Below are 27,756 nucleotides of genomic sequence, written 5' to 3'. Positions count from 1 at the left end.
CAAAAATTGCCAATACAGTTAAGGGGATGGCGGCACTGCCGCCTCCTCTCAACAAGGGAGAAACAGAGTTCCAGTGCTGCCGTCATCCTAGGCAAAAGAAGAATACAATTCTTCAGCCTAGGGAACTGCGAGCACAGGACTAGTCTTCTAGACTGCAAGGAGAAGATGGTATCCCACCACTACTTCAAGTGCGGCTAGGGAGGCTAGCCTCCAATGTCGGCAGCCTAGCTGGCAGGGGAATGATGGTATCCTACAACCTATTCACCCTGCGGGAAAGTCGCTGACACAAGACTAAATACTCTGAGATTCTGACTGAATCCCAAAACCTGCTGGTATACCACAACCTGCAGTTAAGGGAAGAGACAGATAAAACCCTAGGCTAGTCATGTCTGAATAAAATTCAGGGCACGACCACTAGGGTTGTAGCCTGAAGCTACACTCCGAGAGAAAGAGAGATTACCCTCTAAATCTCCATGGAGATTGTGGCGGGATGTTGCAAAACAACCCCCACACCCTTGAATCACTCTAACTGACAAATGTCTCCTCAACACATACTTTCCCCTTACGTTATCATAAACTGGACTCTTAGACAAAAGGACAAACAAAACAAAACATACCCTTAATACTATATTTCTTAAAACAAAAACGCTCAACATAAATAATCCACAATCAAATTATCAACACTTAAATATATAATAACTGTATACCATTCAAATAAATCACCCAAAAAACCTAACAAACTTAAAATTAAACTTCACACCAAATATACAATAACCACCATTCAAATAATCAACAAACCACTAACAAAACTTAAATCAACCGCACACCAACACCCAAATAATTATCTGTGTTCATATATATTTTGTAGACACCAACAATGTCTATACACACAAGCCAACTGTCTTTTATGGCACAACACCACTATATGAAACCCGAAGACTCTTAAATTTCCATAACGGCCTTAACTCCTCGGGGTCATGGGTGTCATCATCGTCGATATCATCATCATCATCATCATCATCATACGAAATCGTAATTCACAGGCCTAGGTCATCAACAGTTCAGCAGTCCAATAAAACAGTCCAAACAAAATCGTAATACAGGCCAAGTCATCAACAATACATCCACTTTTTAAATTCTTTGGTCTCTCCAAAGGAGGAATCACGGCCTGCCAAAATAAAAAAGAAAAACACTTACGAACACTCCTAACTAACTTAACTATCACACTATAATCAAAGATAAATAAGATAAATAATAAATTGTTCCTATCACTCACAAACACGACAAGCAAAGATAAACAAAACTGTACTTACTTTTTTAGATATATGCACACTTCCACGCTGGTAAGAAATTATATAAAATTGTAATCCAGCACTCACAAACGAACTGTCTCAAGCTGCAGTCAAATCAAAAAAGCATTCGCTCCGAAACATTCACCACTGTCGTAACATAACTAAAAAATGTAAACAAACAACCTCATTTGTACCAACAGTCTTTCTCACCACAAACAATCATTCTCTAACTACCACTTGCTCTTCGGCGCGCACCGCGGACACACAAACACAAACACACAAACACACACACAAACACACACTCTCGCGCCATCTAGCAAAACTAAAGCAAATGAAATTCTCTCTCTCTCTCTCTCTCTCTCTCTCTCTCTCTCTCTCTCTCTCTCTGGATTTGGCAAAAGAAAAAAATTTAAATAAAACAAAAATAAATCCTCCACATTGCTCCCCCCTTACTTTGCCAAATCCTTCTCACACAACATTTACATTATTTTTTTCATAACCCAGTCGCTGTCGGGAACGGGACCTCTACTCCGAGTAACTGGGCCTCCATATACTCTCTCATTCACTTCTTCCTTATCACAATCATTCGCTACATTAACACTATTCCTATCTAAATCCCTATCATCTAATATATCATGTACAATCATATCTACCTCGTTCTCATCTGGCCCTATAATTACACTCATTTCTGTAAACAGTTCATCCATTTCATCAAAAACATTCTCAACTTTAGTAAAAGATTCATTCATGCTACTAATCATTCTCCTATCTCTCACTCTCGCATTCGTCATCCTTTCTTTTACATCACCTAAGGAAAAGCCACACACACTATAAGTATCATTCATACTCAGCCACGTTTCATCTGTATTAATACATTTATCCTCCACACTCACTTGCACATTTACACCCTTGTCATACTTATTCGTATTCTTACCTATACCTATAAATTTCCCTTGCACTTTCTCCTCACTTAAAACTTTCAAACGCCTCTTTTTCCTATATTCAACTAACACTAATTGTTTATTTTCCAACCCTAACTTCTCATGCATACTAGATTCATACTTGCTCATTTCCAACCAATTATTCATCCCATTCTCACAAACATTAATCCTATTCCTTCCACACACACAGGAGGACTCACCCAGCTGAACCCGCTTACACTCTAGTTTCCCGAACATCCTGGCTGATTTACTCCTTTCTTCCTACATACCCTAGCTACATGCCCATCTGCACCACATTCAGAACATTTAGCACGCTGCTCTCTACACATCCTCGCATAATGCCCATTCTGACCACAATTGCCACAAATCACATTCGTACGATTACTCCTACATCCACTTGCTATATGCCCAGTCATACCACACGGAAAACACTTAACCTCTTTCTCTTTCTTGCACTCACTAATTCTATGCCCTACCTCACCACATCCAAAACAAGCACCTAGAGCCAATCTACATTCATTCTTCTTATGTCCTACTTTCCCACATCTATAACACTTCTCTTCACGGATACAACTCCCTGACCTACCTTGCGGCGCACTAGCACTCCTATCCCTCCAAACCTGATTCCCTTGCCTAAACCCTTCATTTGTCCTTACAGGTATTCCCACATTACTCGCCCTAACACTCCTATCTACTATACTATCAGCTACCCTCATCGGTCCTCTCATAACAGCATCTCTAAAACTAACAAATTCTGGCACACTTTCCTCCATTCCAGTTCTTACACTCACAGATTTACTTTCTTTCATACATCTATCCAACTCGTAATCCTCAACTATCTCTAAAATATCATCCCATGTCAATCTTTCTTTCGTCCACCTCATTTTCTCCTTCCGTTTCAAATTAACAAACTCAGCCACATTCTCGGGTACAGTAGCCAAAAACTTCTTCATTAACTCCTTATTCTCATTTATACCTTCATCCCCATACTTCTTCCTAGCTAAAGTTTCCAACCTACATACATACATCGATATCGCTTCTCCTGCATTCATCCGTGCTTCATCAAAATCATACTTACGCTTATACTTAACACTCCCTTTCATACGTTTTACCTGCTCAATTATTCTCTTTTTCACACTTTCATAATCAACGTCCCCTACACTCATTATCACTCCATACATCGTCAACAAATACCCAGTCAAATATTCTCCTAACTCCCTAGCCCAAACTCTTTTACTATCACCATACTTATCCTGAAAATACCTCTCATACTCCTTGAAAAAATCATATACATCCCTACTGCTATGCTCATTGAACCTTTCACACCGAGGTACCTCTCTCATAAACACAGTCTTACACACATCACGTTCATTCTCACTGCTATCATCACTGTCTACTCCCTTGTTACCTTCTTCCTCATTTGAATATAATTAATCCACTTCCACACTTAAATTCCCATCCTTAACCATTCCCTTCTTACCCTTTTTCTTACTTACCACTTTCACCCATTCACGATCATCCTTGCTATCATCCTTACACTTTTTCTTCACTTTCTTTACATCACTTTTACCTTTCTTATTCTTCCTATTACATTTTTGTTCATCCTTACTATGCCTAATTCCCTTATCTTCAATCTCACTATCACTATTACTATTACTATCACTATCACTTCCTTTCCCATTATCACTAACCTTAGCCTTCTCATCCACTATCAACCCATTACCCGAAACTGAGGACACTCCTCCGACTGCACCTTCACCCATTATAGTTTTCATCATCCCCATTACTTGCCCCATCATATCTTCCATTCGTTTCTCCGTCCGTTCTTCATTCTCTCGCATCCTCATCTCAACACCCTCTTCCACTCTCTCTACAGTTCCCTGAATTTCCCTCAGTTTCTTATGCATCTCCTCATTCTCACACCTTAACCACTTATTCTCTTGCAACAATTTCTCCTCACGCTCCTTACTCAGCCGCAATTCCTCCTTCAGTAACTTGTTCTGCTCTTCCATTTTCATCAACCTTAATCTAATTTCATATCCAAATGCAGTCCCTTGTCCAAGAGTCTAGCTTCAATCCCACCTCGGCAGTTCCTGTTCGGGCGCCAAAATAATGTGGCGGGATGTTGCAAAACAACCCCCACACCCTTGAATCACTCTAACTGACAAATGTCTCCTCAACACATACTTTCCCCTTACGTTATCATAAACTGGACTCTTAGACAAAAGGACAAACAAAACAAAACATACCCTTAATACTATATTTCTTAAAACAAAAACGCTCAACATAAATAATCCACAATCAAATTATCAACACTTAAATATATAATAACTGTATACCATTCAAATAAATCACCCAAAAAACCTAACAAACTTAAAATTAAACTTCACACCAAATATACAATAACCACCATTCAAATAATCAACAAACCACTAACAAAACTTAAATCAACCGCACACCAACACCCAAATAATTATCTGTGTTCATATATATTTTGTAGACACCAACAATGTCTATACACACAAGCCAACTGTCTTTTATGGCACAACACCACTATATGAAACCCGAAGACTCTTAAATTTCCATAACGGCCTTAACTCCTCGGGGTCATGGGTGTCATCGTCGTCGATATCATCATCATCATCATCATCATCATACGAAATCGTAATTCACAGGCCTAGGTCATCAACAGTTCAGCAGTCCAATAAAACAGTCCAAACAAAATCGTAATACAGGCCAAGTCATCAACAATACATCCACTTTTTAAATTCTTTGGTCTCTCCAAAGAAGGAATCACGGCCTGCCAAAATAAAAAAGAAAAACACTTACGAACACTCCTAACTAACTTAACTATCGCACTATAATCAAAGATAAATAATAAATTGTTCCTATCACTCACAAACACGACAAGCAAAGATAAACAAAACTGTACTTACTTTTTTAGATATATGCACACTTCCACGCTGGTAAGAAATTATATAAAATTGTAATCCAGCACTCACAAACAAACTGTCTCAAGCTGCAGTCAAATCAAAAAAGCATTCGCTCCGAAACATTCACCACTGTCGTAACATAACTAAAAAATGTAAACAAACAACCTCATTTGTACCAACAGTCTTTCTCACCACAAACAATCATTCTCTATCTACCACTTGCTCTTCAGCGCGCACCGCGGACACACAAACACAAACACACAAACACACACACAAACACACACTCTTGCGCCATCTAGCAAAACTAAAGCAAATGAAATTCTCTCTCTCTCTCTCTCTCTCTCTCTCTCTCTCTCTCTCTCTCTCTCTCTCTCTCTCTCTCTGGATTTGGCAAAAGGAAAAAATTTAAATAAAACAAAAATAAATCCTCCACAAGATGTGTAATGTTTCATATAATTCTAGGAGGTATCAGTCTCCAATTGAATTGAAAAACAATACACGAGGGGTAACCGGGGAATGTTTGAACGTATAATAAAATGCTTAGGTTAGATTACCTAACTCACCGAAACTCTAACTATACGATCGACATGGAAAAGGAAATTATGCACATTATCAATATCTATATAATTAAAATTATTAATTAATGCTATTAAAAACTGGAAAGTTGTTCTGCTAACTAAATAACACATGCCTAACAAACGACATCGCCCATGGCGCCTCCAGTAACAGGCCTAGCTCCTAGGCACAATAAATTACTCTAATTTCACTGTGAAACAGGAGCTAAAATATACTAATTGTAAAGACTCGATACTCAACTTTCCAGAGGCGATTGAAAAAGTTAGATCAACAGGGAATACCACCAAGCGAAATCGCTACAAAATAAGGAATGTCCGCCATACTGAATATGGCGCTGTTGTCATACTCAATAGTAGTACGAGAACGGAGGTAACTTTGATACAGTTCCCCTTCTATTCTGCCACACACCCTCAAAGCGTAAACGCTATTAGGGGTGCAGATTTCTATGTGGCGTGTCAAGAATACGTCCTCTGATATTATGCGATATCCTTGAGAGAAAATTTAAGGATATTTGCGCCAGGAGTTAGTATTCTGGATACCTAAAGGTTAAATTCTCTGGGAATATCACTGTAGTACATATATCCCTTAGGAAGCTACTTTAAGGAACTTCCATCAGGACGACATGGCTTGAGCCCAAATATATATATATATATATATATATATATATATATATATATATATATATATATATATATATATATATATATATATATATATATATATATATATATATATGTATATATGTATATATATATATATATATATATATATATATATAAATATATATATATATATATATATATATATATATATATATATATATATATATATATATATATATATATGTATATATATATATATATATATATATATATATAGATAGATAGATAGATAGATAGATAGATCTACTCAGGAAGATCAGATGGAGTTGGAAGAGAATGGGTAGGAATGATAATGACACCAAAAGCAGAAAAGGCATTAATCGAGTGGAGAGCTGTAAATAGATTGTTAATACCAAAGTGCAAATCAAAGCAGTGCAATATGAGTATTATAGTTTGCTATGCCCCAACAAATGATTCCTCTGAAGGAAGGAAAGATGAATACTATAAAGAATTGCAAGGGGTAATAGATGGCATCCCTGAGAGAGATAGGGAAATTGTGATTGGTGACTTCAATGCTAAAGTTGGAAGAAATAATCAAGGAATAGAGAATGAGGTAGGCGTCGAGTGTCTTGGCGAAGTTACAAATGAAAATGGAGCATATTTCATAAGTTTCTGTTCAACAAACAATCTTGTCAATGGAGGTAATCTTCAACACAAGAACACCCACAAGTATACATGGACTTCACCATGTGGCAATTACAAAAATCAGATAGAACACATTGCCATTAATAAAGAGAGAAGGAGGACTCTGAGAAATGTAAGAAGCTATAGAGATGAAGATATTGGTTTTGATCACCAGCTCCTCATTGCCACACTGAAATTAAAACTGAAAGCCCCCAACAGAAAGATGGATAAAATACCTAGGATTGATATAACTAAACTTTTAGAAGAAGAGCAAAGAGAAACATTTGCAATTGAATGTAGGAATCGATTTGCAGTCTTAGACACTTTAAGAGATGAAGAACAGACAATTAATGAAGAATGATGTGATATTAAGAATATATAATATTCAGTTGCTAATGAAGTCTTGGACACAGTTGCAGTGAGAAAGCCATGGATATCAGGTGATGCTGGGGATGCTATAAAGGGGAAACGGGGACAGAAGTTGTTTGTTGGAAGTTTTGGAGGAAGTGGTGTAGATTTCAAGGTGGAGCATGCTAAGTGTTCCAGTGTTGATGTTGAGGTCAAGGGAAGGGCCGGGAATGACTGGAGAGAGTATTTAGATTGTGGGGCAGACGAAGCTGACGAAGGTATGAATTTGGGAAGTGGCTGTGGAGTGAGAGTTGCTCATAGAATTATTAGTGGGATCTCGACTGGGGCAAGGAGGAAGAAGTATATTACAATCAAAAAGAGAGATGGCTCTGTTATAGCAACAGAAGATGAAGAGAGACATTGTTGGATGGAACACTTTAGTGACGTTAGGAATAGGAGATATGAAGGGAATAATTTGATTGATATACCTGAAGCTGATGAAGACCTTGATGTGCCCATAAATGAATTCAGTGTGTTGGAAGTCGAAGCTATCGTCAAAAAACTGAATAGATGGAAATCCCCAGGATACGATGGAATAACTGCTGAGATGATACTGGTCGAAGGTGAAGTGACTCCCAGAACACTTACAAGATTATTTTGTAGAATGTTTCATGAAGACGCCAAACCTAAAGTTGATGCTAATGGAGCCTTATCAAATGAATTTCCAGTGAACAGCAAAGTACTCTAAGGGAATGTGTTGTCACCTATGTTGTTTATTCTCCTCATGGATTTCGTAATGTGTAGAACAGTCAGAGATGATGGAGAAGGATTGGACTGGATTGGTGATACGAGTTTAGCAGACCTAGAGTATGTTGATGGTGCTGTCATTGTTAGCAGAACGCCACAGGCATTGCAATGCTTGCTTACCAGAATGCATGAAATATCACACAGGGTTAAGCTGAAGGTACATAGAAGATAGAAGTGATGAGAACGGAGTATGCAATGGAAGATGAAATATCATTGGAAGGAGAAAGGATTAATGAGGTAGAATCATTAAGTATTTTGGAACTATGATCTCCAGTAAAGGGTCTTTAGAATTAGAGTTTAGTGAAAGATTGAAAAAGTAAATTAGATAGTGGCTAGGTTAAGTAATCTGGAAAACACATCGCTTTAAATTACATATAATAATCAGACTATATATCAGTTTAGTGAGATTGGTCTTACTTTATGTACATGAGCCATGGTATGGCAATAAAACAATCTTCAATAGATTTATTAGATTTGAGAACAAAACCCTCAGAAGGATATTGGGAGTTACAAGGCAAGACAGGATTAGAAATGAGACTATAAGAGAGATTACTCGAGTGCCGTACGTGGACAAGATCGTGATGAGGGGTATATGAAGATGGTTTGGGCTCTGAACTTCCAACACATAGCAGGGACCGTCTCGGTTTGCGGTTTCAGCTGTACAAGGGCGTACAACAATTCCAACTCCTGCGTATACCTCTCTTCTTCCCTTTCATTTTTTTGTTGTTTTCTCTCTTTTTCTTCCTGTCTTGCAATTTCCCTCACTTCCATTATCCTTGCATGTATTGCAATTTCTCGGGCTTCTTCTCGTTCTTTTTCTTCCATCTTCAACTTGATCAAATTCCCCTCTGCTGCAAAGCGTCGATTCTTGGCTTCAACATCCTTTTCTGCTTTCATGCCTTCAATTTGTGGGTCAACCGTTCGTTGCTTCATTAAAAATTCTTCCTCAGCTTCCTCCAACAGTTCACAAGCTTCCACAATATTCTTTTCCGACAACTTTCACGAGTTTATCAATGCTTTTAAGGCTAAACACTTGATTTGGGCTTTAATCATCCCACTCTTTGCATGGCCGCCACATGCCATCAAGATAGAAAGCCACTGAGCTTTAGTTACATTAGCTTCTGACAATTCCTGAACACTTGGGTTATTCAAAAACTCGTATAATAAACTGTGCCCTCTTGTAATTTTACACTTTCAATTTTTTTTTCCAAAAATATATCCAAACAATACACAAAATCCTATCAACACTTAGTTTGTTCAAAACTTTAATCAAAACACAGACCTGTTATCATCAACATTTAAAACACTCGCTCGATCCCAAGCGTCGGGGCACCAAATTATATTATATGATTATGGCTCCCTGGTCTGGGCACTAAATATATATCATACTATGGCTCATGACTGGGAACCAAACATATAATATTATATATACTACGACTGGCAAGTTAATCAACCTCTCGAATTCCAAACTCCCTTGTTTGCTTTTACTTTAAAACTGTTACACTTTAAAATTTTAAAACACTAATTCTGAGAGTTATATAACTCTCAGACAGCAATATATAAAACACTGTATTCAGTATTATATAAAGGTCTCTTTTAAGTACACTCAAAACAAAACTTGGTAATTACTCTTGAGTATTATTTAAAATTTACTGTGGTTCTTAACAGGATACAAGCGGAATCTGATTACAAAAAATTGGTGATTGGAATAATACACTTTTTAGAAAAATAAATATATTCTATATAAATTACAACACTTTGAAAAGAATTTACATAATAACAAAATAAGTCACTGGAGAAAATTAAGTCTGAACAAAACTTAGATTGAGACAAAAATGTTACGATCTGAAAATTATATATTAACTTGACGTGCACTATTATATCTGAATAAACCTTAGACTAAGAAAAGAAATAATGTAATGTAAATTATACAAAAGCGTGGAATTAAATGTGAATAATACAATATTCAAGTTTGATTCTTAATGAAGATAGATAACCAGGTTACGATACAAAATCTAACCCTCCTACATGGCCATTTACAAAAACTCTTAGAGAATTATTATAAGTACTCATTATGATTTCAAATATCCATCATGTCAAAACTTTGATTTTTTCACTGTACACTTTTAAAACAATACACTGAGCTGTGTGTGAGAGAGGAAGAGGGAAAAAGGGCTGTCTTCAGTCTGCAATTCTCTATTTTTATCTAACTGTGTAAACCTGGTGTCGCCTTTTTATTTTTTTATATAAAACCTAGCTGCTACTTTCAAAAGATTCCAAAGGGTTTGGGAAGTTTGGGAGCCTTTGCCTAAGGGCATCAGAGTTCAAACTAGATAAAAATGTTAAAAGCAAATTAGGGGTTTTCAGGCAACTCTCAGATGCACACCAACGCACCCGCGAGACCACTCTCCCAGCTAGCTCTGCCTGCCCTTTGTCCCCGAAAAAAAAAAAAAAAAAGATAACATCCTATCACTATTTCCTTCACAAAATTTCCAAAGCACATGTACAGAATTTTCCAAATCACATGTTACAGAGCATTCTGTGTCAAACATTATGCAATACCTCATAAAATATAAAAGAACATTGCCTAAGCCCTTGTTAATATTGTGTGTGATCAAATAGCATTCTCAAACATATTATGTAATACTTCGTAACATAATTACGTGAAATAAAAAGTTAATTCTTAAACATAATATAAATTTACATATACTAACTTGAATAAAGAATGCAATAAAATTAACAACAAAGGTCTTTTGTAATTTACATATAAATCTTAAATCTACAAAAGAGGAGCCTATTCATCTTTTCGATGAGCAAATAGAATATATAAATAAAATCAATAATAAACTACTGTATTTACTCTATACTAGACCAGCTTCATAAGATAGCTAAAAAGATTATGTTTTTCGGGCCTGAATAAAAAAAAATATTATTTATTTCGGGCGTGAATCCATTGATTCAGCCAGAGATAAATAATCTGCAACCACATTATCTTTACCCGATATATACTTTACCCGATATATACTTTACATTAATACAATAACCTTTGATTATTATTTTTCAACTTATTCACAAAAGTTAAAGGATTAAAACTTGAGTACAATGTAATATTCTGTGGTCGATGTACGTGAATTAAAATCTTGTTCATCACTGTGATCAGTGCCAGCAGTTTCGTTTCAACTGTCGAGTCGGCTCGTTGCTGCTGCTTCAGCTTCGACCACATAAACAAACAGGGTGAAGAATTCCTTCCTTATCTTTTCCCAATAACAGAGTTCCAATCCCGTTATCTGACACATCCACTTGGATAAGGAATTTCTCGTTGAAATCTGGTGCGTGAAGTATCGGTTTAGAAGTTGATCAAGATTTTTCCTTTGTCCTGGGGTTTTGATAACATAGGTAAGGTCACTGATCTTCTCCAAAATCTTGAATGGTCCTTGAAATTTGATGGTGAGTGGGAATCTCCTTATCGATGCATGGACCAACACCTGCCGTCCTACCATAAACTATCTGATCATAGTTTTCCTACCAAACCTTTTCTTCATCTGTCCTTGACTCGTTTTCATGTCTTCTACGGCAAATTTCCTTAACTTGCCAATTCCTTTCCTCAAAACTCTGACATTTCCTTCGTTCGTTTCCTCGTGATCCTTCCCTTTCCCTGCCAACATTTTCTTTGGTCCTTTGCTGAAGGGTCCTGTAACCTGTCTGTTCGTACTCTTCCTACCAAACCTTTTCTTCGTTCGTCCTTGACTCACCGTCTTCATGGTCTAGTGAAAAGTTCCTTATCTTGCTGATCCTTTACCTCAATTCTTTGACGTTACCTTCGTTCGTTTCCTCTCGATCCTTCCATTTTCCTGTCAGCATATCCTTCGGTCCTTTCCGGAGAGGTTCTCCTCCTACTTCCATCTCGCGTAAGGGAGCTTCCTTGATTCACTTGTTGGTCTTTTCAGCCATCTGACATAGGTGACATGCACGGAAAAATTGGCCCACATCCATATACATGCCAAGCCAGATAAAGTGTTTCATTATCTTCTGTGTCGTCTTCCTTATCCCCATATGTCCCGTCTCATGCTCGACGGCAATCACCTGTCTTCTCAACGATGCGGGAATCAATATCTGCCAATATATCCCCCATTTGGTATTCCCATGGATATCAGCGGTCTATGCTTCCTCATAAGCAATCCATCCTGAAGATAATAACAGGTCAGAGACTGCTGTGCCTCTGTCTCATCCACCACATGGTACAATAACTTTGTTAACGTTGCATCCTTCCGTTGCAATCCTATCAGCCTTTTCCTACCCACCTGTCCATTTCTAGCGCTGAATTTTCTATTTCTTCCAAGTCAATTTCTTCTTTGTCCACTTGTCCGCTTGTCTGTCGTTCCTCTTCGCTCGGGCCTATTCGGGAGTTCTCTTCTTATGTACCATCAAGGGAATCCTCTTCTTTAGAAAACAAATCCTCTAAGTTCAGTGCTCCTTTGATTTCTCTTTCTTCTTTGTCGTCATGTCCGCTCGTCTGTCGTTCCTCTTCACTCAGGCCTATTCGAGAGCTCTCATCTTGCGTATCATCAAGGGAATCCTCTTCTTCAGAAAACAAATCCTCTAAGCTCATAGCTCCTTCGATTTCTTTTCTTCTTTTTCAGCAGCCACTTTCTTCTACAGATACGGGTAGTCCATCTCGAGTTCAGTCATAGGACTATACTTCAAAGGTTTCAACGTTACAATGAGACAAGGGACGAATGGCGTTTCACCAACCTCATTACCCAGCAGGATGTCTACTCCTTCAACAGCCAATGAATCCTTAATTGTAAAGTTAAAATTATCTGTCGCCAACTCACATGACAGTTTTTAAACAGCAAACAGGAGTGACCTCCTCACATCCTATCGCCTTGAAAATAACTGAATCCCCTATGAGAGACTGTTCCATCAACGGGTGTACTCTTCGTACCACCACACTATGGTTACAACCTTTGCTGCACAATATCCTGACCGAGGTTCGCTCACTCCCGTCTATCGCTGCTAACATACCTTCATAAATATATGGTTTAAAGGCATCCACGTTTTTTGGGTTTGTTCTGTTCGTCGTGTAAACGTTAGCTGGTTTATTTTCCCCTCCATCCATTCCCGATTGCTTCTTAGTTTTCGCATTCTGTGAAGTCGAATTATTCTAAGCCACTTGGGCTACTGCTTTCGGTTGGTTTGACCAACATTCCTTACTGATATGGCCTCTCTTGACACACTTAAAACAGACAATATCAACCTTCTGCACATCTTTCACGATACTTAGAGGACGATTCGACGTTTGTTGCTGTGGTACTATCGCATTCTGCAAAGGGATAGTACCAGTGCTATTTCCGTTGTAACTGTTGAACTTGTTACCATAGTTATTACTGAATTGGTTTCCATGGTTCGGCGAATACTTGACACTTGGTCAGAACGACGATTGAAACTTCATGCCCGAGGAGGGTTTATGACTCATAATATTATAATTATCACTTAGCGAAGCAGCTTTATCAAGTATCTTCACCTTTCTCTCTCTCAAGTACATTCGAATGTGTTCCGGAATTCCTCGTAGATACTGCTCTAGTTTTATCAATTCTTCTAAATTAGCCATCTCCTTTACGTTAGGAGCCTCTGTCCATCTCTTAAAACATTGTCGTACCTTATAAGCGGAATCCAGGAAAGTCATTTTCTCGTCCTTTCTTAAACTTATTAATCTTTCTTTATAATATTCAGGGGTCATCTGATACACTTCAGCACGCTCCTCTTCACTTCTTGATACTCCATCCTCTGGTCCTCACATAAGGATAAGTAAGAACTTCAGCCCTTCCCAAAGAGCACACTCTGCAATAACACAGACCATTTATCTTCTTGCCATTTCATCGTTGCTGCAACCGTTTCAAAATTACCAGAGCTCATCAGGAGACCTTTTTGTGAACCTTGGAATTAACCTCTAGGCTTCCAACACATTAAACACTGGATCACTCTTAGCAGAGGCCGTCTCGGTTTGAGGTGTCAACTGGGTACGGGCGTGCAACAATTCCAACTCCTACACATACCTCAATTTTTCCATCTTTTTTTTTTTTCTTGTGTTCTCTCTTTTTCTTCCTGTCTTCTCTCTTTTCTTCCTGTCTTCTCTTTTTCTTCCTGTCTTCTCTCTTTTTCTTCCTGTCTTCTCTTTTTCTTCCTGTCTTGCGATTTCCCTTGCTTCCAATAACCTAATATGTCTTGCAATCTCTCTGGATTCTCGTTCGTTTTCTTCCATCTTCAAATTGATCAAATTCTCCTCTGTTGCAATTCCTCAAATCACAGCCTCAACATCCCTATCTGCTTTCATGCCTTCAATTTGTGGGTCAGCCGTTCTTTGCTCTGTTAAAAATTCTTCCTCAGCTTCCTCCAACAGGAGCTTCCATTATATTCTCTTCTGACAACTTGCCCGAGTTTATCAACGCTTCTAAGGCTAGACACTTGATTTGGGCTTTAATCATCCCACTCTTTGCATGGCTGCCACATGCCATCAAGATAGAAAGCCACTGAGTTTTAGCTACACTAGCTTCTGACAATTCCTGAACACTTGGGTTATTCAAAAACTCTTGGATATTGAGCTGCGCCATCTTGTAATTTTACACTATCAAATTCTTTTCCAAAAATATATCCAAACAATACACAAAATCCTATCAACACTGAGTATGTTCAAAACTTTAATCAAAACACAGCCCTGTTATCGCCAATATTTAAAACAGACTCCCTCGATCCCAAGGGTTTCGGTTTCCAAATATATTATACGATTATGGTTCCCTGGTCTGGGCACTAAAAATATATCATTCTATGACTTGTGACTGGGAACCAAACATACAATATTATATATACTACGACTGGCAAGTTAATCAACCTTTCGAATTCCAAACTCCCTTGTTTGCTTTTACTTTAAAACTGTTAAACTTTAGAATTTTAATATACTAATTCTGAGAGTTAAATAACTCCTAGACAGCAATATATAATACACTGTATTCAGTGTTAAATAAAGGTCTCTTTTAAGTACAATCAAAACAAAATGAGGTAATTACTCTTAAGAATTATTTAGAACTTACTGTGGTTCTTAACAAGATACTAGTGGAATCTGATTCTAAAAAAATGCTGAGTGAAATAGTACTCTTTATAAAAATAAATATATTCTATATAAATTAAAACATTGAAAAGAATTTACATAATAACAAAATAAGTCACTGGAGAAACTTAAGTCTGAACAAAACTTAGATTGAGACAAAAATGCTACGATCTGAAAATTATATATTAACTTGACTAGCACTATTATATCTAAATAAACCTAAGACTAAGAAAAGAAATATTGCAATGTAAATTATACAAAAGCTTGAAAATGAATCTGAATAATACGATATTCAAGTTTGATACTTAATGAAAACAGATAACCAGATCACGATACAAAATCGAACCCTCCTACCTGTTTACAAAACTCTTAGAGAATTTTTATAAGTACTCACTGTGATACACGTCGAAACTTTGACTTTTTCATTGTACACTTTTAAAAAAATACACTGAGATGCGTGTGAGAGAGGAAGAGGGGAAGAGGGCTGTTGTCTTTAAGCTGCAATTCTCTTTCTCTATCTAACTGTGAAAACCTGGTGTCGCCTTTTTATATGAAACCTAACTGCTATTTCAGAAGATTCCAAAGAATTTAGGGCAGCGTAGGGGCCTTTGCCTAAGGATGTCAGAGTTTCCAACAGGATAAAAATTTCAAGAGGCTAATCAGGGATTTTCAGGCAACTCTCAGATCCACACCATTGCACCAGTGAGACGACTCTTCCACCTAGCTCCGCCTACCCTTTGTCACCGAAATATAAAAAAAAAAATGATGCAATAGTTAACCCCTTGAAGTGAAGAAGAATTGTTTTGTTAGCTTAGGGTTGCTAAGTGTATAAGGAATTATGAGAATGTGTAAAGGATAGGCCAGACTATTTGGTGTATGTGCAGGCAAAGGAAGAATGAGAAGTAACCAAAGAGGGATACTATTTAGTACTATCTAGCCAGATAGAGGACCCAACAACACTCTTGCAGTAGTATTTCAATGGGTGGCTGGTGCCTTGGCCAACCTACTACCTAATAGCCAGTTGAAGAAATAATCTTGTGTATAAACCAGGTTTAATCTTAGGTCAGTGCCTATTTCAAAACGAACAGCGTACTCTTCACCATAACATACATCAAAATTTTTTCTTTTCTTTTTTCAGGGCAAGTAGGGTTCTACACAGTCACCATGATCATCGTTGCATTTCTTAATAGTATGTTGAAGAATTGTTTTGGTTTAGAAGTTTTATTTTTATTTTTGCATGTTTTTAAAGTAATTTGCTATTTACTGTGAGTTAACTTTTTGCTCCCTATTCACCGGGAACTCACATTTTTCCATTTTTGTTAGGCCAGATGCCAGAAGAGACAATGTGCTGTTGTTCTGTGAACTTTCAATAAAATCTTGTCTGGGGATATTTGCCTGATAAAATGGTAATTGTAAGTATATTTTGAAATGGGACCCATTGTGAAATTTATTGATCTTTGTTATGAGAAAAAGTTAAGATAAATGCAATTATCTTATTTCATATTTTTTCACTCTCTGTAAATGCTCTTAGTTAATTTTTCTAAAAGTTTTTTTTTTTTTTTAATATCTTATGAATGTTGATGTAAGTCATTCTTGAGTTAGATCTGATTATTTTGTGATAGAAAAGTTAATATTAATTGTTATCAATCATCCAAAAAAAAAAGGAGAAAAAAAAACTTTGCAAATAAGTAGAAACAAAAATATATGGGAAAAATATCAAATGGAACGTTTCGTATGTTGTCCAAAACAAATTTGAGAATAAGCACATAAGAGAGAAGAAGACAAAGGCATGTAAAGAAACATTCTCATATTTAAATAGCTTTCATGCATATGAAAAACGAGATAGGCTATATGATTTAGTTACACACCATGATTAGATTGGGGGTTGATCATATTATTTCTGGACAGATATCCCAAAAAAATCTCGCAGTAAAGGAAATTTCAATGCGGAAGACCTTGCATCAGATATAGTTTAGGTTTTAGCTTTCATGCAAGTTCCTTCCTTGTATAGATACCTGGTTTATCCTATCCCAGGCCACAGGGTTACAGGTCCATCGTAGTTATGAAACTTACTTATCAAAACAATTGATCCTTCGCACATTTCTTGGAAATTTAAGAGTATTAATTCCAATTCAAGTTAAGTAATATCGTGCGATTTTTACCTAATTAAAGTCACCAAATTTAGGGATTTTTGGGGCAAAATTAAGATCAGTCATACTCTATGTCTGTGGTAGTGGAGTAGATAACTCAAACAATATTGCATTTCTAGAAACAAGCACCAAAATTGCTCTTTTGATAAAACCCACTTGACGACCATTTTTCAGGAAGGGTATCATTGAATATACAGAATTTTGTGATATTATAGAAAAAACTTGTCTTATTTCCATGATCATGGTATCTATTCATACATTTTTCTATGTAGAATCCAAATTGGGAACTATGTACATACTCAATAGCTTCCTTGTACCATAATATCAGTCGAGGAGTCTTAATTAGAGTAAAAATTGCCCATATCATAGGCGCCACCGGCCCAGTATATTACCGTATTGGATGCATATTTAGGCAGTAGGCCTGTATTGTCTTGCTGCTCAGATGAGTATACTACAATGCGTTTAAACTTTACAGCTACAGTTGCAGTACTGTGCAGATGAGACCAAAGCAGTAGTATTTGCATCGACCCCAATATTCTAACCTGCATCCAGACTTGACCAGCTGTTGGCAACTCTCTGCAAGGGTTGGGAGCTCTGTCCCAAAGATCTGCCACAAATGTCAATTCTTGGTCCAGCCCCAGTTGGCGGAGTCTGTGTTTCTGGTCGACTCACTCCATGCTTCACATGCTGCTTCAGCGCTTCTTAGTTTGGAGGAATGACTTCATATGGCCTCTATTTCCAAGCAAGTATGTCTAATCTCGTATCATCAATATCTATAGCTGTGTGATGGATCTGCCGCGCATCATGTCCACAAATTTCTTCAAGATCACCAGGTCTTCAACATCCTCTACCAGTGGACGCTGCTAAGTTTGATGAAGACACTGGAAGTCTCATCCCAAGATTGCCAAGCAAACATTTTTGTTATGCTTCGAAGAGCGTCCCTTTACTCTTCTCTGCAAGAGCGCAACACAAGTTATGTACATGAACTTACCTCAGCTCTTGTCATTGACCAAAAGCAACCCACAACTACTGCAAACCTAACTCTTGAAGTGCCGGCAAAATGCATGTGTTGCTGGCTTTAACCATGATAACTTACCTGCCTGCTTCTGTTGCTTGCTTGGCTTCAACAAAGATTAGCTTATAAGCTTTTTCATGATTGTTTGGTGCCCCCCCCCCCATCAGAATGATATTTACTGTGATTGCTGGCAGCATCTTCTTCCCTTGCAACAATGACCACGTTTGGTGTGGTTATAAGTTTAGCCTTATCAGCCAGAAATTTAAACAGCTCGGCTTTGTTGTCATTTTCTCTCTGGAAGTTTTGTTTGAGGGAATTTTGGCCTTTCTTGTCACCCTGCATCTCACTCCGCTGCCTTGCTTTAATCTACTTTCAGCTTTTAGACTAGATGGTCAATATCACTATTATTATTATTACTAGCCAAGTTACAACTATAGTTGGAAAAGCCCAGTGAGAAAAGGAGATAAGTAAACTATATGATAAGTAACGAATTATTAATATAAAATATTTTAAGATTCATAACAACATAAAAACATTCAATGCAAGTTTGAACTTTTAAAGATCCACCCATTCAACTGCCTCACTAAGAAGGTCGTTCCACAGTCTGGTCACAGTATTGATCCTTATGGTGGAGAAGCTGTGATCATTAGAATTAATTGCATACCTGGTACTGCATACAGGATGATACAGTCTGGGAATATATGAATGTAAAGGATGGTCAGAATTATGAAAAGTCTTATGCAGCATGCATAAAGAACTAACTGAACGACGAATTATATGAAATATTTTAAGATTAGTAACAACCTAAAAACATTCAATGCAAGTTTGAACTTTTAAAGTTCCACCCATTCAACTGCCTCATTAGGAAGGTCATTCCACAGTCTGGTCACAGATAAAATAAGATTTCTAGCATACTGTGTAGTATTAAGCCTTATGGTAGAGAAGCTGTGATCATTAGAATGAGTTGTATACCTGGTACTGCATACCGGATGATACAGTCTGGGAATATCTGAATGCAAAGGCTGGTCAGAATTATGAAAAATCTCATGCAACATGCATGAAGAACTAACTGAACGACGATGTCAGAGATTAATATTAAGATCAAGAATAAGAAACTTAATAGACCACAAATTTTTGTCCAACAGATTAAGTTGAGATTTAGCTGCTGAAAACCAGACAGGAGACAATACACAAAACAAGACAGAATGAAAGAATTAAAACAATTTCTTCAGGATAGATTGATCACCGAAAATCATGAATAACTTTCTCAACTAGCCCATTTTTTGTGCAATTGAAAAAGAAACAGACCAGATATGTTTCTCAAAAGTAATTTGCAATCAAGAATCACTCTTAAAATTTTAATTTTATCGAATTAAAGAAACAATCAGTGCAGGGATCTGGATATTGAGAAGCCACTGTCCTCGACCTACTTGCCATCATACTTTCAGTTTTACTAAGAGTTCAAATTCATGCTTGATAATTTGCATCATGCACTAATTTTAGCTAGATCTCTATTAAGAGATTCAGCAACCTCAGATCTACATTCAGGAGATTGAATTGAGGCAAAGAGATTAGTATCAAGCTTGTTTTCTAGGTCACCACATTATATATACTGTAGTAAAGGACCAAGAACACTACCCTGAGAAACCTCAGATATCACATCCCTATACTCACTATGGTGCCCATCAACAATAATGTTTTGCAGTCTATTACTTGGAAATTCAATAATGATGCTAAGAAAAGACCCACCCACTCCCAACTGTTTGATTTTAAAAACAATGGCCTCACGATTTGCATGGTCAAATGAATTCCTGAAATCAAGGCCAATCATACTAACTTCCTGACCACAGTCAAGGGATTTGTGTACAGCATTTGAGATTGTAAGAAGGGCATCACACGCTCCAAAACTTTTGCGAAACCTAAATTTCTAATTAGGGAACAGAATTACTCTCAGTATATCTATTTATATGTTTTGCCAAAAGTCACTCAACAACTGTAGATAATATGGGATTTATTGAAATTGGGCAGTGATCAGCAGGCTAAAGGTACACAACAAAACCATTTACCTAATGGAGTAACAATACTAATTCTCCAACAAGTGCTAATAAAACCTCTTCTTGCTAGCTTGCTGAACAGACAATTTAGGAACTAAGAAATAATCAGTAATGTTAAAAAAAAAAATAAATAAATAAAAAAAAATACCATATATCAAATAGTATCTGTTCTCTCTTACTTGGTAGAGCATTTACTGTAAACATTCCATGCCCTTCAAATGTCTTTGAACTCCATGGTGGCAGACTGTCCACCAACGTTGTACCATCAATGATAATATTGCCAGCACCTGGCTCTGCCTCAGGGGCTGTAACTTGGCTCTCAATATTTCTTACAGGTGTGGAGTTTTCCACTAACACTGAGGACAACAGGATGTGATGGTGCTCATGGTGGAAGAACTCTTTCAAGTCACGTTCTGGTCTGGCATGATATGAGCAGCTTTAAGAACAATTGACAGTACATTTTACTTTGAAAAGTCAACAGACACTGGTACCTGTCGGAAAAGTTAGCCCTCATCTTCTTGATTGGTTCTTAGAAGTTGGATCCTTCTTCCCCTTCCAGTCCCTTCAAAAACTGTAATTGGACCTTGCTTTTCTCAAGGTGTCTGCCAATCACCTCGTTGCCAGTTTGTTAAGCTATATTATTATTATTATTATTATTATTATTATTATTATTATTATTATTATTATTATTATTATTATTATTATTATTATTACTACCAGCTAAGCTGCAACCCTAGTTAGAAAAGCAGGATGCAACAAGCCAAAGTTCAGAATCTCCTGTTGGAAAGGATTTCCTATATCTTGCATGGCTTGTGAGAGCTATTCAACTTTCTCAAGGAACACTCTTTGTGTTCATTCTATCTCCTCGTGGTGACTGGTGTGTTCAGTACCCTCTCTAGTCCCATATGCTGCCTCAGCCTGTGCACCCAAGTGGCTGACTTCAGGACCAGCTATCATCCATATTCTCATTGCTGATGTGTCTTCAGCCATACAAGTCACACTCCCGTCTGCTTTGGATCCACTACATGTAATCTACAGTAGCTAACTAGTGCAGGGCTATTAGAAACCAATTGGGACACTAAACTACTTATTTAGGTAATTATTCAGCTAGTACTGAATCTCATGCTGAGTTTTATAACAGCATACCCTGGTTGTGTATTAAAGAAAGCCAGTAAGTCTATGGTTCCAAATTAAAATTCTACATACTGAAAAATATATGATTTGACACCAAAATCATTCAAATACGACAGGTATTTGCAATTTTATTGCAAAATGCAATATTTATGTATATTCAATGGTGTCCATGTTGTAAAAGGCTGCCATCTTGAATTTTAAGGGCTAACGGGTTTTATCAAAAGAGCAGTCCCCAAGGAGTGTGTGCCAATTTTTTTTATTGTATCCGGAAATGAAAGATTCTCTGTAAAATTTGTTGTTATCTGGTGCACTATTGTTTCCAAATTTGATGTCATGCTGACCCTAGGAGATATAACTAGGTTTCTAGTCTTAAATTCATTGGACTGATACATGACTGTAGCCATGGGAAATCTATGAAAAAAATTTCAACCTTTTTACACAAATACAAATACAGAGGAGGAATATTAGGCTAATGATAGTAGGAAAGAGCTTTCCACTGTTGCAGAAGCATATCACCTGTTTATTTCTCTCACTGCTTAAAATACCTTTGAAGAGCATCCATCCCTGCTGTGCGACAGGAGCATCAAATTTTAAAGATACTTTTAAGGGGAGAATGAAGAACCATTAACAAGGATTAAGATCTTCAGTCAAGTCTAATATTCTTCTGTTAATAATTGAATTTTAATTGAGCTGTCTTGTGATAACATGTAAAGCAAAACTTGGCAACAATAGGAACCATTTCAGATTTAGAATGTAATGCTAAAGTTTAATCCTGCCAACGGTACATATCATCATACAGTAGGCTACTATTCATGTGTAGCCTACATTATTTTCTCCTCCCTTTTCTATGTATTGTATCTTGTTTATAACCTTTTGTACAGTACTTCTGTTTTTTCCTTTTTCTTGACTAAATTTTCTCCTCTTTATTCATTGTATTTATCCCATATTTGTATTTTTATTTATTAATATCTTGTAAATATCAAGAGTGTACTTCACAGATATAGAATATAGATAATATTCTATATCTACAAAGTACTCTTCCAGATTATTCCCAATGTTTGGCCATCTCATTATCACCACTGAACTCTTATTTTCATGAAACATAAAATTTACTAAGCATAGTTATCCCACCACTCTAATGTTTTCATGTTTATTTAGAGCAAAATTAGACAAAAGGCTATATAGGCTCCTATTTTCTTCTAAATCCGCAAAAAAAAAAAAAAAAAAATCTTATACGCTTGTTCCTATATTGTTTTTGCCTTGGCCCTATTGTGATGGTGATTCCTCAAATAGGAAGCAATCTCAGTTACAGGCAGAAGATGTAAACAATCAGCAGGAAGTAGACATTATTATATAAAAAGTACTCGTGCTATAACAATGATAAAGACCAAAGTAGCCAACGATGTCCACTATAGACAGCATTCGAGGAGTGACGAAAACTTTAACGTTTCAATCAGTATGCAGCAGTGACCTTCACCGAATTATTATTCAACGATTTAAATTTAAAGATATCCACACATGTACTATTAATTCGTGTAAATTTTCATACAAAAGCACTTGCACGGCTAAACATAACAGTTGGTGGGTTTAAACACTTTTCCAGTCGCTACTCATCTATTTCATTTCCTTCATCTTCAAAGCTGTTGAATTATGAACATGATATGTATTAGCTTCCATATCTTTTGTAGTGGCCGTAGCTATTGTTCAAGCGTCATCTTACGGCTTAGCTGGGATGTTCCCCGAGTCCTGCATGAATGGTGTTGTGTCAGGACAAGCAATGTCTGGTGTATTTTCATCTCTGGCCATGATCATCTCTCTTCTTGTCGGCGGCAGTGATGTCATCAGCGCCTTTATTTTCTTTCTCGTCGCAGATGTCACTCTAGTGTTAACCATTGCTGGATATATATACTTAACCAAAACAGTAAGTCTTTTATCACTTTTGATGTACCTTGTTGCTATTCGTATATGTTAGCAAAATATCGTTAATTTGTATGAAAGTTACATTATGGCAATCTTAAATCTATGCATTATTTTCTTTCAGAATTACTATGCAGAAGTAAAGTCCGCAATTTCCAAAAGTGAAGTTGATAAGACTCAGAGTAGGCCCATTGGCAATGACTGGGTTTCTTACAGCACTGTTTTAAAAAAGGTAAAGTGTTCAAAAGAGAAAAAAGCTATCATCAGAAAAGGTAAATGTTTTGACAGTTAATGATTTATTAGTTTATGTGCATCAAATAAAAGACTAGTTTCTTGTTAATACAGTATGGCTCTCTTTAAATAATGATCATCAAATACAGTTGGTTTTCCATAGAGCTGTTGTGAGGGCTCATCCTGAAACTGTGATATTATGTGCCTTACCTTTCAAAACAGGCAAGTGGTACCCATAAAATAGTGTTTAGGAATGGATGATCAGTTCCTTTAACGAAAGATCATCGTAGTTTTTACAGTGGTCTATAAAGGAAACAAATTCCACTAAAAAGAAAAAAAAAGGGGGGGACTACATCCTTGATGTTAGTATATCTTACCAAATACACCCCAGCTGCTTAAATAAGATTTATAAATCTATCTTCATAATTATCTCTACCCTGTTGACCAAAGAGGGAAGGGTACAACCCCTGGAAAAGCCATTTCACTTTTATTTAATTTTATCTTTAAATTGAGGACAGTCTTTACTTATTATTATATAAGCTCTAAATTTAAGAACAACCCCAACGTTCTTAGATAAGGCCTACAACTCACGAATATATTTTCCCAAAACTAACATTAATAGATGCAAGCAGAATTTTGACCATCATCTTATATATGTTATTCTGTTTCAAGAAGGTCATAAGCCAGACTTTTCAAGTAATACGTTCAAAATCTATCTATTATCTATAGGGTCTTTGAATCTCAGATATCATGACTACCTTTGTTATGAGATATTTAGTTTGTAAGCCTAATCCATAAGCTTCAATAAATTTAATAATATTCTTCAACTCTGGCTTTAAATTTATTCTTATTTTAAGAGTTTTCTATTTTGTAGAAAAATCTGTAGGCATTCTTGATACATAACAAGGCTAGTTTAGCAGTGGTAGCAAGACCATCTTACAGAAACAAGGAAGAGTAGCAAAATAGGGCTATGTGTTAGATGCCTAAACTAACCCTTTTGGACCCCAAAAAAACTTTTCAACTTAAAAACCTAACCATAGGAGTATCTCGTTCATATGTAGAGGATTTACGTTTTTATAACTGATATTGATATAATTGGTTGGTTGATTTCTTTGATGATGGAACGATAAACGACTTCAAGACTCTTAACATATTCTTGAGAGCTTCTCCGCTGTTTTCTGAAGAATATGGGAGTTTAGATGCAACCTTATGAGAGTCATCCTTGCACTCTTGAGATTCCTTGAACATGTTGATAACCGACAGGGACTTGGAAAGGCATAAATTTATAGTCTTTCAAATCTTATCACATTCATCTAGGTTCTTTTATCAGATGTAGTATCATGCGAACCTCTGGGAGTTACATTAGACTTTTCGATTCACTAATCGGAACTCCATGCATAAACTGGATTTCCTTTGTTCACCTTACCTATAAAGGACTTGTCAGAGACAGGAAGTGGGCGTTTACTGAGCTCATATGGCGTGTTCAGTCAAAACATATCCTGGGTATATATGAGAGGCTTGTCTAAAGCCATTTGGGCTGGTCTGCTGCTCAGAGATTTTAATAAGTTAGTGAACATGTCCTTGAAATTTTAACCCGTGGCCATGCCCTGTCAGGATGAGTCCATTGATCCGACTGGGTCTGGATACTATGGGGGAAGTCTTGTATATGGAGATATAGGGTATGGGCAGAATTTCCCATTTCCTGAACCAAAACCAGGACCTAATGATAGGTGTCTAAAGGTGTGATTGGGTTTAGAGATTAGACGAGGTATTGAAGGCGAAGTGTTCCACTGCCTTAACTAAAACTCTTTCCTTTATGCAAACAAATATTTCCGAGTCAGAACACAGGAAATGTATCTGTTTGTCTTGCCCAGTCTAAAAAAAATGGGATATGTCAAACCTCTCGGCATTAGTTCCATTACGAAATAAAATGAGTGTTGATGAGAGAGAGATTGGAGAACTGATTATTGTTGTATGATTCATTGGTTCATTTTTGGTGGGGTATTTTTTGCAAATGATAGAGGGGAGAGATTTCATGGTAGTAAAACTCGTTGAACTTTACACAAAATGTCTGCAAGAATGCTCTATACCTACAGCTTGGAAAAACCTGTATCATTATACTAATCCCCTAAAGGAAGACACAAAAGACTTGAAAAATTACTGCCCAATAAGTTTACTTTTCAATAATATATAAAATGTTTACAAAGATCATATTAGGCCGAATAGAAAGAAGGCTAAACTTTAATCAGCCAAGAGAGCAAACAGGCTAGTGGAAAAATCAACAGAGTATGACAAACCACTTTGTATGACATTTATAGACTAGGAGAAAGCTTTTGATTGTGTCAAAACTTCAGCGGTAATGAAAGCTCTACAAAGACAAGGAATGCATGACTTTTTTGTTAGAACACTTGAAGATTTCTACATGGGCTGTACAGCAATGCTAAAACTTCATAATGAATGTGAAAAAAAAAAACGATTGAGAAAAGAGTTAAACAGCGAGATCTAATCCCATACAGCATGCCTAGAAGAAGTTTTTTTAAGAATTTAGATTGAGAAAATGTAGGAATTAATGTTAACAACTTAGATTTGCAGATGACAGTTCTGTTTAGTGAATCATAGGAGGAATTACAAAAGATGATAGAAAATTTGAATAGAGAAAGCAGAAATATAAGACTGAAAATGAATATGAGTAAAACTAAGATAATCTTTAGTGAAAATGCAGAGACACAAATAAAGGTTATGGATGAACCTCAAGAGATTTTTAATAAATATGCGTACTTATGATAGACAGTGTTTCCCCAGAATAAGCATGGGATGGAGAGCTTTTGGTAAACAAAAGGAGATTATGAAAGGTAAAATGCCACTTTCTCTAAAAATCAGATGATCCTATCTGTAATAACCTGTGTGTCAGAATCTTGGAGTCTTTCTAAAGCCGTAGAAAATAAGATATTTACAACTCGTTGACCTATGTAAGTAATAATAATGGGATTAACACTAAGAGGCAGAGGAAGACCAACATGGATACGAGAGCAAACTGATATAGAGAATATTCTAACAACAAGTAAGAAAAAGAAATGGACGTGGGCAGCGCTTATAAGGAGAATGACTTATAATAGATGGAGGAAAGGAATAAGATAGTGGGTCCCTAGAGACTGGAAATGAAGCAGGGGAAGGAAGAGAATACGATGAATTGATGAGTAAAGAAAATTTGCGGTCGTGCACTGGCATTAAAAAGACCATAAATAGAATGGAGTGAAGACATTTCTGGGGCCCTTGTCCTGCAGAAGATCATCAATGGCTGATAAGGATATATAGATATGTACAGTATATATATATATATATATATATATATATATATATATATATATATATATATATGTGTGTGTGTGTGTGTGTGTGTGTGTGTGTGTGTTTCTATGTGTACATATATACACACACACACACACACATATATATATAGATATATATATATATATATATATATATATATATATATATATATATATATATATATATATATATATATATATATATATATACTAAAGTGCTGTGTCTGGGAACCAAAATATAGTATTATGGCTGGCAAGCTACGCAACCTCTTGAATTCCAAACTCACCTGTTTGTTTTTACATTAAATCTGTTACACTTGAAAATATTAATACTCGAGCTCTGAGACGATTAAATAATTCGCAGAGAGCAATATATAATAACACTGAATATCGAAAGGTCCCTTAAGTACACCCAAAACAGAACTGGGTAATTATTCTTAAGAATTATTTAAAACCACCTCTCACTTCGATTCTTTAACAGGGGCATCAGTGAGTACTGAAATAAACACTGGTGGTTGGAATAATACACTCTTTACAAAAATAAATATATTCTATATAAATTACAATACTTTGAAAGAATTTACATAGAAAATAAATCACTGAAAATATTAAGTCTGAACAAAACTTACATTAGGACA

General features: G+C 36.5%; 1 protein-coding gene across 3 annotated transcripts in view; it reads left to right on the top strand.

Moving 5' to 3' along the window:
* The window catches only part of LOC137645789 (equilibrative nucleoside transporter 1-like), a 205,639-nt gene that overhangs the window by 116,014 nt on the left and 61,869 nt on the right, over window positions 1-27,756 (top strand). For 2 of the 3 annotated variants that reach the window (XM_068378727.1, XM_068378725.1), the window contains exons 5-7: window positions 16,427-16,477; window positions 23,330-23,562; window positions 23,683-23,790. In XM_068378727.1, the coding sequence (XP_068234828.1) occupies window positions 16,427-16,477; window positions 23,330-23,562; window positions 23,683-23,790 (392 nt within the window). The remainder of the gene's footprint in view (window positions 1-16,426; window positions 16,478-23,329; window positions 23,563-23,682; window positions 23,791-27,756) is intronic. The other variant, XM_068378726.1, reaches the window with a different exon arrangement.

The sequence above is a fragment of the Palaemon carinicauda genome, chromosome 8, assembly GCF_036898095.1.
Source record: "Palaemon carinicauda isolate YSFRI2023 chromosome 8, ASM3689809v2, whole genome shotgun sequence".
Classification (NCBI taxonomy): Eukaryota; Metazoa; Arthropoda; class Malacostraca; order Decapoda; family Palaemonidae; genus Palaemon; species Palaemon carinicauda.
The sequence above is the reverse complement of the archived record's forward strand: the minus strand, read 5'-3'. Positions and strand labels throughout refer to the sequence as shown.